General features: G+C 36.8%; 1 protein-coding gene across 5 annotated transcripts in view; it reads left to right on the top strand.

The window, feature by feature from the left end:
* The window catches only part of exoc2 (exocyst complex component 2), a 265,211-nt gene that overhangs the window by 88,957 nt on the left and 159,151 nt on the right, over window positions 1–17,103 (top strand). For all 5 annotated transcript variants that reach the window (XM_063069708.1, XM_063069706.1, XM_063069705.1 and 2 more), the window contains 2 exons: window positions 10,823–10,936; window positions 14,183–14,307. In XM_063069708.1, coding sequence (XP_062925778.1) covers window positions 10,823–10,936; window positions 14,183–14,307 — 239 coding nt within the window. The remainder of the gene's footprint in view (window positions 1–10,822; window positions 10,937–14,182; window positions 14,308–17,103) is intronic.

The raw sequence follows: 17,103 nt of genomic DNA on the forward strand, positions 1-17,103 counted from the left end.
ACATCTACATGGAGAGGGGGAACCTGCTTACATGAGCAATAGCTTCCTGTCCATATCGTGTACTGCCCTGGCTTGCAATTCAAAAGTCGACAGCCAGGATGCAATATCCATGGTCAATCCTGATCAGCGGAAGGCCTTCTAATTCGGGAGAAAAATGAATTGAAACTTTTTTTATCTAAGGATAATTTAATACTATTATAACAGAAAATAGATATGATTAGTAACACTTATTTCATTTGTGGTGGATTTTTTTTTTCATTTTAATATATGGCTTTTGGATTTAGAAATATGAACACAATCTTTAGCTTTGCCAGTTTCTCTCTCTTTTTTTCCTTTTCCTTCGTTTATTAAATTAGTTCAATTATGTTTGATAAGTCATCATTTTCATTTCAAGTAGATGCTGTCCTAATCACAATTTATGGAAGACTAGGTCATTAAAGGTGATTGTGGGAAGGAGAAAGGAAGTGAAGGTGGGATGAAAGCAGAGATGGTGTCAGCGGAGGGGGTTGGGCAAGGGAGGAATGAATTGAGCATGCGGGCTTGGATCCAGTGAAAGTGGAGAGATAGAAGGGAATTACAGAGGCAATAGGAAAATAGGCAGAAGGCAAGGGAAAGAATAAAAAAGAGTGAAGCAGGATGTATGTGGAACTAGGAAGGAAGGAAGAAAAGGAGGTGTAAATCAAGGAATGGGAAAAATGTGCTATGTTGCAAAATGGCAATGCCAGTTTTTCCTATTAGTCCTTACTTTGGTTTATGGGTCCAAGATGAAGTTTCCAGTGGTTGGGATAAAGAGAGGCTTGTATACATGCTGATCAAGAGTTAACTCTTGAGGTTGGACAAGGTTCTGACTTATCAATTGAAAAGTGTCATAGAACTGAAATATACTTGAGGTTTGTCCTGAAAGAAGTGACTTGACTTGACTTTTTTTAAAGATTTCTGTTATCCCTGATTTGGCAAACTGGTGAATAACTAGTTGACCTGTGTACATATAATTGATAGGCCATAGCTAAATCATTTGAGTCTATTGTCAGGGAGGGAGGGATGGATAGAAATGGGAATATGGGAATATAATTGGGATCTTCTTCTTGAGTTGGGGGAGAAAGGTTTTGATTGAGCCTTTCACGCAAAAATCAAGAAAGCATGGCTTTAGTTAAATCTCACTCTCACTATTTCTGATAAGCAAATGGTTAGCAGAACTACCCCCCCCCCATCCCCCATCACACCCGCTGCCTTTGGGAGTTGGACTGTTGGGAATTTGGGGAAGCTTTACCATCCCTGAAAGCTGAATAGTTGTTGTGGGGAAGAGGGTTTATAAGCATACACTTAAAAATATTGTTAAAGACCCTCTGCTCTCAATTTAATGGATTTGAGGTTGTGATGATAATATTCATGACCTGCAGATGCAGTTCCAGTTCTATGTTGAGTGTAGTAAAGTTGCCATGTGACGAGTCATAATTTTACTTCATATATAAAGTACATATTTATATAAATAGTCACTAAAATATTACATGTCCACCAGTAAGAGAAGCTGATGATGAAGCTTTAAAACTTACTATCTTTGATTATACTGACCCAAAGTCCTTTAATTCACCTGTTTGCCACTTAGTTTTTGCTGCACCATGGCGGGTAGCAGGTATCAGGTATGTGATTCAGAAACACAAGATTCTGAAAATGCTATAAATCTTGAGCAGCACACACTAAATGCTAGAGGAACTCGGCAAAACTGGCAGCATCCAGGGAGAGGAATAAGCAGTTGATGTTTTGGGCCATGACTCTTCATCAGGACTCGTGCATCTATCTGTTTATAACATATTATACTAACGAAAAAGAAAATCAGATAATTTTGCAGGAAATGAAAGCTTATTCAATTTAAGGTGAACAGTGTTTGTACTCTGAATTTAAATACAATGGAATTTATGTTATGGGTATTTCAGTGAGTCTTGCGCTGTTGTAGATACAACGTATAGAACAGCAATATTGTGAGCAGACTTTGTAAAGTTTTAGGTCAGGATATACGGTTATGTTATGAAAGTGATCTCCAAAACCAAGTTCTAGCAATTCATCTCTAGAATTATTTGAGATTACTCTATGAATGCATTTTCTCAATGGATACCATCTGTTTTTAGGATTGTAAGTCTGTCTAGAGTTGATAATGCTCCAGTTGCAGCTTTGCAATCTAAGTACTTAAATGTCCTTTTCCCCATTTTACTGCTACTTATAAGCACAATCATCTAAAAGACATGGCCAATTTCTTTCAGTTGTATGTTAGAAATATCAATACAATTTTACTTTGCTACCTGCAGAGACTCGCCATTCTTTGCATTCTTTTGGCCTGACCAATTACTTGCCAGGGTCTATTCTTTTTTCAAACCTGAACTTTGAAGCTCCCCATTTAACTCAGCAGCATATTTTGCCCATCTCAAAAATATTGCTGCAAAAGTATTTTGCTACTGAAAAGCTTATTCACTCTTTTGCTATCTCTGGATTTAATTTGTTGCTCCAATGCAACAACATCTGTTCTACAGAAATCCTAACTTATCTAAATTCCTGCTGCTTTTATTCTGTCCTACGCTAAATCCAGTTCATCTGTCACCTCACTGATTTTACTCCTGACCGGATAAAATAAAGCAGAACAGAATGCCTTCATGTTGAACTTTCAGAAACTTAATTGACTGTTGGTTTAGAGCCAGTTAAACTAGGAGTTCATTAGTTCCTTGTTGAACATCCTAGTCCTACATCTGGAATCTCAACTGTAAAGAATAATTAGACTTGAAGGAGTTAAGAGAAGTGTACAATACCAACAAGAGCTGTTTTTTCCCTGCAGTGTTTTAGGATTTTATCTAACAGCTGATCCATTTTCAATGTTTTAAAATCAACATTTTTGCTGTGGTAAATTTTAACTTTTTCTTTCTGGCACTTCTAAAACGGTATTTACAAGCTTTGCCAAGATCTAGCACTTACCAATTGCCCAATATATTTATATTTTGGAATATTTATGACCATCTTTTTGGAGTCATTCCTTCCTGACCTTTTTCCCCCATACTGTCATATAAATCCATCTTAACTCGTGTTTTGTTTATGGAATTATAAATGCCTTAAATGATGAAGAAGTGAAAGGATATCAGAACACGCTGGAGGAACTCAGCAGGTCGGGCAGCATCCGTGGAAACGATGAGTCGACGTTTCCACGGATGCTGCCCCACCTGCTGAGTTCCTCCAGTGTGTTGTGAGTGTTGTTTTGACCCCAGCATCGGCAGATTATTTTGTGTGAAAGGATATCAGAGCCTTAAGTTATTTAAGATATTGTTTACATTATTTTAATCTGGTAAAAATGAAGAAAGTACTGCCTCAATAGGAACAAATGTCATGTCAAGCTTTTAGAATTCTTCTATTACTCACCAAGGGATTAAATCTGAATTGTCTTAATTGCATAATTCAGTTGCCTAAAAAACTTACGAATTTAGATGACTCTGTGCTACTCTTTAAATATAGACTAATGGCAGTACACACCACCACCTTGCATTTTAATCAGCAAAATATATGTTGGCGTTGGACCTTGCTTCCTGGGCTATTTCCTGTGCAAATTATTTTATCTTTATCAAACCAACAGTGAAATGTAGACCAAGCCCTTCAGGGAACATCAAAACAGTATGCTTGAAACCAAATTTAATTTGTTCCTTAAAATGCAGACAAGGTATACAAATTTTTTTTGAACTGCATAATATATTAAAATTGCATATTAAACATGGATTTAGACCATAAGACGTAAGAACAGAAATAAGCCATTTGGCCTTTTTAGTCTGTTCTACCACTCGATCATGGCTAATTTATTTTCCCTCTCAACACCATTCTCCTGCCTTCTCAAACCTTTGACGCCCTTACTAATCAAGACCCTGTCAACCTCTGCTTTAAATATACCCAATGGTTTGACCTCCACAACCATCTATGACAATGAATTCTATAGGTTCACCACCCCCGGTTAAAGAAATTCCTCCTCTTCTCTGTTTTAAAGGCACATGCTTCTATACTGAGGCTGTGCCATCTGGTCGTAGACTCGTCCTGGAAATATTCTCTCCACGTACACTCCACCTCGCTTTTCATTATTTGGTAGGTTTTAATGAGATTCCCCCTCATTCTTCTATACTCCAGCGAGTGCATCACCAGGGCCATCGAATGCTCCTCATACATTAACCCTTTCATTTCATGATCATTCTCGTAATCCTCCTTTGGACGCTCTCCAATGCCAGTACGTCTATTCTTAGATATAGGGCCCAAAACTGTTCAAAGTACTCCAGATGTGGTCTGATCAATTCCTTTTCAAGTCCCAGGCTGATCATAAAGTTAGGACACAAAATACCTTAATTAAATTCACTAAGAAGAGTATCGCAAATACATTTTTAGCAACATAGAATATGTTTTTCCTAAACATACAGTATGTTTTGTTTGGAGTATTTTTGTTAACTCCTTAGACATATAAGATTTGCTTTTAAACCTGTTTGCCTGTTTCTCTGAAACTCAAAGTATTAATGGATATTTTTAAAATTTAAAGTTATAAGTAACCATTTGAGAACAGTTTTATGATTAGGGTATACAAAAATTTTCTTATTAGATTTGCTGACATCTAACCCTTTTGAACATTATGATCATGTATTTGAACACTAAGAATAGGCACAAAATCCTTGAATCAATAATTGTTCTTTGCTTCAGAATGTTTGTACATTATAAATTGCTATTGCCCTCTGAAAAATCTGAGTTGTTACAGCATAACTATCATGGAAAAAAATAATGGTTTCATCTTGTGTTTTCATTATGAGTCTAGAGTCTCTAAAAATCTTCTGTATTACAGAACTAGACATTCCACCAATTGTAATCACATAAACAAGTAATTGCATCAAATAGTGGACTGCATGACCAATAAAAAAAAAGTACAGAAAAATAAACACGAGTGCAAACCACCCACAATCACTCCACAATGGTTATACACGCAATTGTCAAATATACTTGCACTTAACTGGGATGGCTGTCTTTAAAATAATTTTTACTCTTTGTAGAATATATTCTGATTTATGAGTACAGTATACAGCTTGACCAAACCTCCCCTCCAGTAAACAGCAAATGTTGAAGAAAATTATTTGTAATAATATCAGTTATTTTTGAACAAACTCTTCAAAGAGTCTCTCTTAATATACTTGCCTTAGGCTGCAGAAAAAAGACACTGAGGTAATACATTTCAAAAACCTGAAACATTGGCTTTATTTCTCTCATCAGAAATCCTGTCTGCCTGGTTGAGTATGTTCAACATTTTCTGTTTTAATACAAATTTCAAGCATCTGCAGTATACTGTTTGTTAAGTTTCAGTATCTTTTTGTCCTTGGGCAATCACTCCAAACTTGAATCACAATTTGTAATGAATCATCAATTTCACAAAAGCCATGTGCAGTACATCCAGTGGTTAATTCACAATGCTGCACCAATACCACGAATTTTTGTCTTCACAAAGGTCACCAAGAAGTTAATCCTAACAATGTAATTTAAAAATAATTCCTCCCATTCTAAAATGGCACCTATCCTTTCAAAACCTGTGTTTAACTGTTATTCCACTACACTAATTCATGTAGTACTTAAAATAATTCTCAGACTCAGAAACAGGGTTGTTATCATTGACATACGTTCTGAAGTTTGTTGTTTCGTGGCAGCAGTCCAGTGCAATACATACAAAATATTATGTTACGATAAGAATATTGGAAGAAATAAATTGTGCTAAAATAGTGAGGGTAGTGTTTATGGGTTTATGGACTGTTAGAAATCTGATGGTGTAAGGAAAAAAAGCTGTACCTAAAACATTGAGTATGCATCTTCAGGCTTCTGAACCTCGACCCTGATGGTAGTAATGAGAAGACCCACATTCTTGAGGCATCGCCTTTTGAGGATGTCCTCAGAGATAGGAGGGCTGGTGCCCATGATGGAGTTGGCTGAGTCTATAGTGCTCTGCAGCTTCTTCCAATCCTGTGTATGGTGTCTCTATGCCAGATAATCATGCAACCAGTTAGAGTCCTCTCAGTGGTATATCTGCAGAAATTTGCTACTCTTTAGTGACATATCAAATCTCCTTAAACTCCTAATGAAGTATAGTTGCTGGCGTGCTGCCTTTGTAATTTGCACCAATATGTTTGGCCCAGGATAGATCCTCTGAGATGTTGACACCCAGGAACTTGAAACTTCTCCCCATTTCATTCTGAAATATACTTTTCTGCTAATTCTTGACCATGATTTTTGCATTACCATTCCTTTCTCATTTGATTGAATTCTTTTATAATTTCACCTAGACAACTTCCTCATCAGTTGAGATACTTATTAAGGGAAAGTTCAAAAAGTTAACCAAGCAGCCTTCTGATGTTTGCTGATTTCATATTCAGTTTAAAATGTGGGCTGTGAGAAAGCTGCCCTCATCCATCCCAATTTGCCTCTGTTGACGATGTGATATTTGCAAGGTGGGAAAAATGTTCAGGAACTGGAAGACACGCTATGTAGCTGAACAGTTCCAGTGGTAAAAGCTATGGCCAAGCCAAGTAAAATTCTGAAGTTTCTACATTTTAGTTTCAGTCACCTGCTAAGCACAGCATGTGGCATACCTTCTGTGAAGTGAAAATTTACCAATGAACCACCATAAAAGACCCCTTGAGACAGTTGGGTTCAACAATATGTACAGTCATTGGAGCCTTCACCCCATGGTGTCTGGCACAGACTAAATGTGAACCATGAGTAACTAGTTATTCAACAACACTACTGTTCAAACCATTACACCCAACTTTTTCCACAGTTTTGGCAAACACTTTCTGTTTCTACTACCTTCTCCTTGTCAAGTTCAGCAGTGAAGCTTTGCGTGAAGCAGAAGCGGGGACTAGCTCAAAGGAGAGGGCTCCCTGGCTTTCAGTAGCCTTGATGGGCACGCACAGGTCTAATAAAGGTTTTAGTTGATACATTGCTCTTATGTCTATTTGATGCATGGGTGGCAAATTAAGTACTTATCTCAGTATATATAACCCAAGTTAAACGATGGATTACCACTTTCAGCTCTAAACACAAATCAATAGAGTAATCTTTGAGTTGATCTTCTGTTCCACAATGGCAATACAGTGACTTGAATCTCAGATTCACATTACAGGTGTCACTTCAAGGACATGCAGAAGGATAAGAAGAACTGATGCGTAGATGTTTACATTCTCGCATGTTATTTGTCTCAAAAGTACCCAAATACTTTATCTGGTTGAAACATGAATTAAAAGCTGAGAAAATCTTTGGCTGTCAGACATTTTTGTCTCTTCTGTTGTATTCTTGTCATACTTTTTGTACTTGGAGCTTTTGATTTTTCCACCAGCCCTGATATTTGTTTTCTAATAGCAAATATTCAGGAATAAATTATATGAAATTGATGGCTTTCCATTGCTAATTTTATTGTAAAACGTAACAACTAGAACAATGCTGAACTTTGTAGCAGTTGTCTTGACTCACACTTTGGAATATTTTTCGACAACTATCTGCACAAGGGATTTTGCCAGTTTTTTTTGTGAAACATTTATCTGTCATTGTATGAAAGATCATCCAGGTAGTTCATTGCCAATGATTGTTACTGGGAAATTAAATGAATAATGAATGTTTACATAGCATTCGTCCTACAAAACTACTTTCCAGCCAAAAGTGACCATATTTATTCATGGCTTGCCAACCTCATGACAAATTGTCAACTTCAAAGATCAGTCTAAACATGATTGAACTTACACATTTAAATTTTCGTTGCTCACAAACTTTCTGAACATTGCTTTTATTAAACATTGGATGAAAAAAATTAGCTTGGGTTTTCTTTGTTGCAATTTCACGCAAGACTCAAAGTTTTACAGCAAGGAAATGGAGCCCCTTGACCCAACTGTTCCATGTCAGCCCAGATAGTTAATTCCATTTGATTGTATTTATTTATTTAGAGATGCAGTGCGGAATTGGCCCTTCAAGCTGCGCCTCCCGGCAACCCTTGATTTAGCCCTAACCTAATTACAAGCTATTTTATAATGACTGATTAACCTACTAAATGGTATATCTTTGGACTGTGGGAGAGAACTGGAGCACCTGGAGAAAACCCATGCATTCCACAGGGTGGATGAACAAACTCCTTCCAGTGGGGTCGGAACTGAAATCTTAACTCTGTCCCCCCGAGCCGTAATAGTGCAGTGTTAATTGCTACATACTGTGACCTACATCCCTCTGACCTTTTACAATTCATGAACCTGTCCAATTGACTTTTGAAGTTGAAGGGAGTCTTGACACACTGATTCCAAACTTGAATATAGTATAATATTCTGTCAAGATTGCAATGGTTGACTAGGTACCAGAACTGTGGTGTTAGGTTGTTGCTGAACAGATCTTATTCCTTTACTTCCAGTTACTCACTTTTGGTTCCTCCATCAATATCATCCTTGTCCAGGTTGAAATATGTAATAATTACTGATTTGCTTCAAATTATTATATCGGAGTCAGAGAACACCACAGCACAGAAACAGGCCCTTCAACTCATCTACTTCTAACTGAAGTATTATTCTGCCTGCACATGGACTATATGCCTCCATATCCCTCTCATCCTTGCTGAAATCAAACCCTCATCCACTGGCGGCTCATTCCACACTCTCACCACTCTCTGAATGAAGTTGTTCTCCCACATGCTCCCCTTAAACATTTCACCTTTAACCGATGATCTCTAGTTCTCGTATCACCCAACCTCAGAGGAAAGATACATAGTTATCTAAACCAACCTCTCTTCCCATTTGTAAGATTTTACAAAAAAAAATGTATTGTGAATATTTTATGAATTCCTTGGAATTAAATGCAAGCATTCTGTCTAAGGTCTTGTGCAATTCAGTTGAAAATTGCTTACTTCTATGGAACCAGATCATAATATTACTGTACTATATTTTCCATTCATTTTGTGAAATTTTAAATGAAGTCTCTCATTCATCCCCCTCCCCCAAGTGCAGCCACAATGGAACTGGTTCAGGACTGCTTTTCCAAAGGAGGCTAAAAGTAATAGCATAAATACAGTGCATTCTTTTGGGATGAAATATACATTGTAGATCATAATGGAATGGTAAAGCATAATGTTTGTTGGAAAATATTAAATAATCCATTGTCAATGAGCATAATGTTTAGAGACTCATTTGTACCTCTATTTACAAATATGTAAAATTATATATTTTTTCTGCAAAACTTTATGTTTTTACACCTACATTTGTCAGTAAGTTTAAGTACTGTTTTGGCTTTAATGACAAGCTTGCACTTTAGGACTGAAGCAGATGTATTCCTGTATTGCTGTGAGTAGAATTACATGTCATTATTTTAGATGACTCTGCACAGATCATTAACAAAGATCAAACTAGTAAACCAGTGTGTTTCAACTTAAAAGTAATACATCCAGACCCATCAAACAATTCGCCACTTATTACATGCAGTCATTGATGGTAGTGTTTCATTGAACTAGTTTATTTTATGATAAAGAACAAATGTGATATCGTAGTGCCACCTGTTGGTAGAGAGTGTGCAGTACTTTAAAAGTTTTTCAAAACATAATCTGACATAAATTACACCATTTTGTATCATGAACAATGTAGCTTTTATATTTAAAGAAAACACTTATTGTGTATTCAAAGTCAAAAAAGGCAACTGGAAAAAAAGCTTTATAAAATAATCTGCATTTTTATATTATGCCGTCAGATTGGTGTCACTTGTAGTTCTCAAGATATATATTTATTCTGATACAGGTCTCTATTGTGGACTGAGAGTGAGAAGGGGGTAGGGAGAGGGGAGTCACAGTTGGGAAAAAGGAATTGAGGGGTAAGCACCAGAGAGGCATTCTGTGATGATCAATAAACCAGTTGTTTGGAATCAAATGACCTTGCCTGGCATCTCAGGTCTGGATGTGTCTGCACTCATGATGCACCCTGCCCCTGGTACTCATCTGCCTCCTGTCCCACACACCTCTCACAGCGCTCTACCCTTGCCATTCCCACCATCCTATGCTTCTGCCAGATTTACAAACTCACTCTCTGCTTTACGTTGACAGATACAGTACTGTGCAAAGGTCTTAGCCACCCTAGATATATGTATATATGTGCCTAAGACTTTTGTACAGTGTTGTAGTTAAATTGTAGTCTGATTTACCTTGCTTTTCTGTGAGCTCTGCTACAACATATCGAACTAAAGTTAGTTTGCAGTGATTGCCTACTAAAATCGTAGAAACAGGCTGGTAAAAGTTGGCCTTTTAAAATATGAGTTAATTTTTAATAACTGTGCAAGTCTTTCTCACTAGTAAATAATTTTAATTGTACTTTCACAAGTGAGTTTAATTTTATTCCAAGTTAAAAGTTACTTCTGGAATTCTTAATAACAGACATGCTTTTGAATTGAACTCCATAGTTTGATTGGATCTTCTGGTTTAAATACTGTGTGCTGCTGAAAGAGTTGTTCAGTGTCATTGAGGGGCTCAGTTCTCAAGTGTTCTTGCTACCCTATAGGTGGATAATCATGTAATTACATTCCAAGAAAAAATGCATTACAGGTGATTCTGAAGCGTGAATAAATATCATTTCCACAAAATAGCAATTTTATTGCAGCTTTACTTGAGACTGCTAATTATTTAAACTAATTCTTTGCATTTGTCATTCATGACTTGTAACTTAATTTAAATAGATTTTAAGAATGCCTTGTTTTAGGCTTGCATATGCTGTCCTGTGGATTTAACCAGTCTGTTAACAATTTATCAATTGAATTTCTCTTGCAGAGGCAAAACTTCACCTAAGGATTTGGAAGGATTATTTCAGGGTATGAGTGGGGATTTTACTAGTGAAAAATTCTCTGCCACCTGGTATCTGATAGAAAATCACTCTGCTACAAGGTTAGTAACATGCATCATTGCATTTCCTAATACTTGGTTTGTAGTAGTCTGCTTTTGATACTTGCATTTTTATTGAATAAAAATTTAAAAGATCACACTCATTTGATGCTCCCACTATATAAGGCTTTTTTAATTCTTGTGAATCTTCTATTTACTACTTAGACAAAATTCTTAAAAATGATCAAAACCGGCCATTTACACCAAGGCTTCTGCTAACCTTCCAGAGTTACTGAGAGCAGGAGACTACTTCATGGAAATGTTATACCTTGTTTTTAATTGTATTTTAGTAAAATTGATGGAGTGATACGTTAAATTTTCCTTAATAATCGCCAAGATTTTCGTTAAAAATCTAGATCAGCTAAATTTACTGGATTGCTTTGCCCACTTATATCTTCAACAACCTACAGGATGTTTTCCCTTCCCATACATTTTTGGGATATGGACAACACTGGCAACTATAGTATTTATTAACCATTCTTTATTGCCCTTAAATAAAGTGATGCTGAGCCACCACATTAAATAGTTGCAGTTCTTACTGTGACCCCAGTCCAATAATATTTTTTAAGAATTTAGGCTGAGCAATACCAAAGGAATGGTGACATATTTCCAAGTAGTGGTGCTTTGTGCCTTGGAGAGGAATCTACTTGGAGTAGTATTCTAATGCACTAATTGGATGTATCCTTTGCAGAAGAGGTTACAGATTTGGAAAGTGTTTTCAGATTATTCTAAGTGAATAATTACAGCTCATTTTGTAGATGGTGCAGTTATTATGTGCTGCTTTGCACGGAAGAAGCACTTAGGTGCCCCTTTTCCTGCCTATCATCAAGTAGCTGCTTTGTCTTGGTCAGTGCCAAGCTAATTGAAAGTTGTTAGAGGTGCATATACCAAACAAGTGAAGCGAGTGACAATACATTTCTGACTTTATAAAGCAATATTCCTTCAAAATATTACTGACTGGTTCCTATAGTATGCATGATCCTATAAATTAATTAACTGTCGCATTATAATGCTTCTAAATACTTTTCTCCCTGTTGATATATTACTGAGCCAATGGTTATTAGGTTCCTGCTCCTTTTTTGACCATTAAAGAAATAAACTATGTTCTTAAAACTATGAATATTTATGGAGGTTTGGGAAAATAATTAGATTTTATATAATAAGTCCTTAATTTCTTAATAAATCCTTTGCACAACATGTTGCCTTTTTCTTTCTGTTACAAAAGCTGAAAATGTTTTATAAATTCTTTTTATTATAAAGATTCCTTTGCTTGTTAGCGAAGGACTAATTAAACCTATTTTGATGACTGAATTAAGCCAAGGTATAAATTAATGAAACTGTTTGTGAAATTATAAGATCCATGCTCTGGTACCATGGAGGGCTACTTAATAATCGAAGAGCAATATGTATAAGAGCAATATGTATTTTTAATTTTTGTTATTTTAAATCCTAGATTGCTTTTATGTAACCTGTAGTTAATTGCAGGGGTTTATGTAATTTGTCTCTTGCTTTTCTTTGTGTCAAGTAACACAGATTGTTAATTTTTTTCTAATCCTTCAGTCTCTTTGCTGTTTTTGAAATTGTGTGATTAAGTATGACAGTGGTGATGTCCACCTTACTTTCCAATTGCCTAGTAGGAAGATCCCAGATATTTGACTGGTGTATTCATTGCAAGTTAACCAAAGGAGGAGAGGAGCTTTTTGGTGGTTCAGATTTGTAATGCTTTCTAATGTGAAATACCAAATCTCATGTTGACTCCTTAACCTCTAGTCATTTTGACCATTACCTCATCATTTCCATATGTATAGTTTCAGATTATTAGGCAGTATTAGCTAATGCCTGGCTTGGACACTGCATTCTATGGGTGATCTCTGGAAACTACATATTACAACATACTTAAATGGAATTTCTCTGATTTAATGAAAAATAGGAGGAATATTTGTGGCTTCCAAAGAAATATTCCAGCCAAGAATACTGCAGTTTGTTACTTGTTAGAGGATGGTATATGAGAAAGAATTACATAATTGTAATTGTTATCATCTTGAGTTGTTTAATGTTTTTCAAAGTCTAAACAAGTTTTAAATTCAATGCATCATTTTGTCTTCCCCACAAAAACATTTGTTGCCTGAAATAGCAACATGCCTTACAGAAGCTGTCCTGAGGAAGCAAATGTTTAGGCTCTTTTCTTGGAACTATAGTATCTGTGATTTGGGAAAGAAAAATCAAATGCAATGATGTAGATTACCAAACTTTTATCTTAGACTCATGTGCAATGTAGATTTGTGTTTGCATGCAAGAAAAATACTCACAGTACATTTCACTTAAAAAAGAAAATTGCAGTCTACTTAACCTGGGTAACAGGGAAATAAGAACTTTGAGATTTCTCCTGTTTTGGTTAACTTTTGTCTGTTTTCTTCCATAAAGGAAATTGATTTCTGTTTAAAATTTCTTTCCTGCCCAAAATTTCTGACAACTGTAAACATAAAGTTCAATAGTCTAAATTTATAACACAGGTAAAAGGAAGTGCAAGTCCAATCTTAGCTGAGGCCACCTATAAAATAACAAAATATAGGGCGCGCAGCTAATGGGCGCTATAACCTTGCTATAGAATCAGTAGCTGTGTTAGCCTACAGCAGCAGAATTTTTCACTAAACCCTTTAAATAAGAGGATGGTGGTGCCACTGAATTTTTGAGGGTGGCAATACCAGCAATGTTGTTACTTCAAATGTTTTGTTTTAAATAAAAAAATGTTTTGCTTTACTACTACTACTACATCGACTCAAGCCTAGGGGGCCGGAGTTGGACACAATGACAGACTCTCCACTTCTCCCTCTCCCTCATCAGTGTGTTCAGTTCATCTACATTAGCCGCGCCGCTGTCTTCTAGGAGCATGTTGACTATAGTCTTGGGAGGGCACCCAGGGTTCATCCTCCCATGCTTGGGCTCCCATATGATGGTCTAGGCTGGCAGATAGCTTGGGGTGGGGTAAACATTTATAAGTACTTAATAATTAAAATATCAATAAATAAAATGTTCCACTGGTTGTGAGCGTGTAGTTACAGCAAGCTAATTATAGTTCATTTTCTTGGTTTTTTTTTGGCATACTTTAATTCAGTTTGTTTCCTTTATATTTTTCTTATCTTGGGGTTGTTGAAAGACTAAAACAAATCATTACATTACCATTTGTATTCTGCTGATTGCTTATCCTTTGCATTAATATGCTGCATTTTATTCCCTTTTACATTCTAGCTTTGATCAACTAAAAGTTGCTGCAAATTTTTTAAGGAAACAGGCAAATAAGAAGAATGAGGGAAGTCTAGCCTATGTGAAAGGAGGCCTCAGTACATTCTTTGAGGCTCAGGATGCTCTTTCAGGTAATTGTTTTGGCATGACCTCTTCTCAAATACATTTATTTTTCTAGGATGCAATACAAGAATAAATTTAATCTCTGACTGTAGAGGGCAGAGATGAAAAAAGCAAGCAATTCAATTCACTTTCCACAATATTCCTTTTGTTTCAAAAATAAATTTAAATTAAAAATCACTCGAGGAACCAGAGGATGTATTTTTTTTCTCATTATATGCTTTCAAAACTTCTCTTTGTCTAAACACTCTTCATTGTATGTCCTTTTAGCCTTCTACACTACAGTAAAAAGAGTTTCAGGCTTTATGCTTTTGTCAAATTTAATGTTTCCCCTTTCTCGTTTATCTACCTACTGGTGTATTGTTTGGCTTTGGTGTTCCATTATATGGCTACTAGAATTTCATCTGGTATTCTCACTCTGGCCTCTGTTGTAATTCATGAACAGATAATGTCATCATTTACCGGCCATCCCTAAATATTAACCACTGAGTAGCTTGCCCATCTAGGACAAGGTAAGTTCTAAATTAATAAATAACTGCTACTTCCAATGCTGCTTCAATATTGAGAAGCAAATGTAGTGTTGTTCTCCAAGTTGTAAGCGTGGATGGAGAAAGATTGAAATTTTCTATTGCCTAAGTAGATACACCCCTCCCCTTGGTGTAATTGTCATGGTGAAAGCAGAAAGGTAGGAATAAGGCAGTGTTTCATGGGCATTTCAGAAATCTTACGGTGGAGGAGAAGAAGTTGTTCATCAAGTGCGAGTCTTCAAGCTCATATACATCTGTCTGAGTAGTAATTAGAAGAGGCCACGTCCCAGATGGTGAGGGCCCATAGTGACACCACTTTCTTAAGAGACTCTGGTGATATACCAAATCCCCTTAAATTCCTGATGGGGTATGTGAGTAGCATAGTCGTTAGCATTATGTTATTATAGTGCAGTGATCCGGGTTCAATTCCACCACTGTCTGTAAGAAGCCCATGATGGCATGAGTTTCCTTTCAGATTCCAAAGATGTATAGGTTAGTTTGTTAATTGGTTAATTGGTCACATGGGTGTAATTGGGTGGCATGGGCTTGTTTGGCTAGGAGAACTGGTTGCCATGCTACATCTCTAAGTAAGATAAATAAAATAAGTATTGATGCCCCGTTATTAAAAAAATGAAATGGAGCCACTGCATGCCTTCATGATGGCATCAATGTGTTGGGCCCAGGGTAAATCGTCAGATGTTGACACACAGCAACTTGAAGTTGCTCACCCTTTCCACCACTGACTCCTCAATGAAGATTGGTGTATGTTCTCCTGGTTTCTTCTTCATGAAGCTCACAATCAATTGTTTGGTCTTGCTTACATTGAGTGCAAGGACATTGTTGTGACACCACTCAACCAGCCAATCTATCTTGCTCCCAAACACCACCTCACCCCTATCTACAATTCTTCAAGCACATGTGGTGTCATCAACAAACTTATAGTTGGCTGTTGATCTGTGACTAGCCATGCAGTCATGAGTGCAGGGAGAGTAGAGCAGTGGGCCAAGAGCAGATGCATAACGTGCACTTTTGTTGATTATCAGCAAGGAAGAGATGTTATTGTGGATCCACACTGACCAATGGTCTTCTGATAAGGATGTCAAGGATTCAGTTGCAGCATGAGGTACAGAGGCACAGGTTTTGTAGGTTGGTGATTAGTAGTAAGGGAATGATGGTGGTGAACGTTGAACCGTAAAAAGTAAACAATAGTATAGCCTCTGTTTTGTACTATCAGTGCTCTTGCTTAGATAGCCAAGTCACTGGGAAAATCAATGAAAATGGACACAGATTCTTTGTTTGTGCCCTTTAGCATGACCTGGTCATCAGCAATTTGTTCTTCAAGGTCATGCCTCATAGGGAATTAAGGCCACTGGCACCAACATTCAAGACATTCTGACTTCCGAGGTGACGTTTACACCTGGAACTATAAAACAAGTACTCTTTGGGTTGGACACCAGCCAAAGAAAAGTTATCTGAATAAATACTCAGATTTGAAAAGGAGGAGCTGCGTGTCAGCACATTAGAAAAAAAACCTGCTCTCCTGCCAGAATGAGTGTGGAGCAGAAATGAGAATACTTAAGAGAAGCTCCAAAACACAGCTCCCTCAGATTTTTGCAAATGTTGCGACAGAAGACAAATGATTGGTTTAAGACTTACTTGAACAGCGCGATCTTAGTCATTTATGCAATATGCCTTGCCTATAACAAATGCTAGCTACCCTGAGCCAGAAGATACTGCTAACACTAAAAATAGCTAGGAGCACAGTGAAGCAGACACCAAGGCACTGTGCCTTTGATGGGAAGGGCACAGGAGCCAATAAACTACCATTGTGGCATTTCCTTCCTTAACCTCACTGTTAAACTATTGGCAAGTGTTGAACTCGGCAGGCTTGACTTCCTGGCAGAGAAGGTTTACCTGAGTTCAAGTGTATTTTCCAAGAAAAGCAATCAATCAATCACATGATTATCACTTTTAGGTGCAGAAGCACTAAAATAGAACAAAGGAGGAAAATAAAATCTGCAGATGCTGAAAATTTGAAATAAAAACAGGAAATGGTTGCAAATGCTCAGCGCGTCAGGCAGCATTTGTGGATAAAGTGTTCGCATTTCAGCTCAAAAACTTTTACCAGAACAAAGAAAACTATAAATTACCCCTCAGACCTCACTGAATGAGGTCTTATTCAGATTGATGGAAACATTAAGATGTTTTGGAAGATAGTTAGTGTTATCAAATTCTTCCATCTACAAAGGAATGGCACTGTTAAATCAATCTGAGAGTTTT

Source organism: Mobula hypostoma, chromosome 17 (genome assembly GCF_963921235.1).
Source record: "Mobula hypostoma chromosome 17, sMobHyp1.1, whole genome shotgun sequence".
In the NCBI taxonomy this organism is placed as follows: Eukaryota; Metazoa; Chordata; class Chondrichthyes; order Myliobatiformes; family Myliobatidae; genus Mobula; species Mobula hypostoma.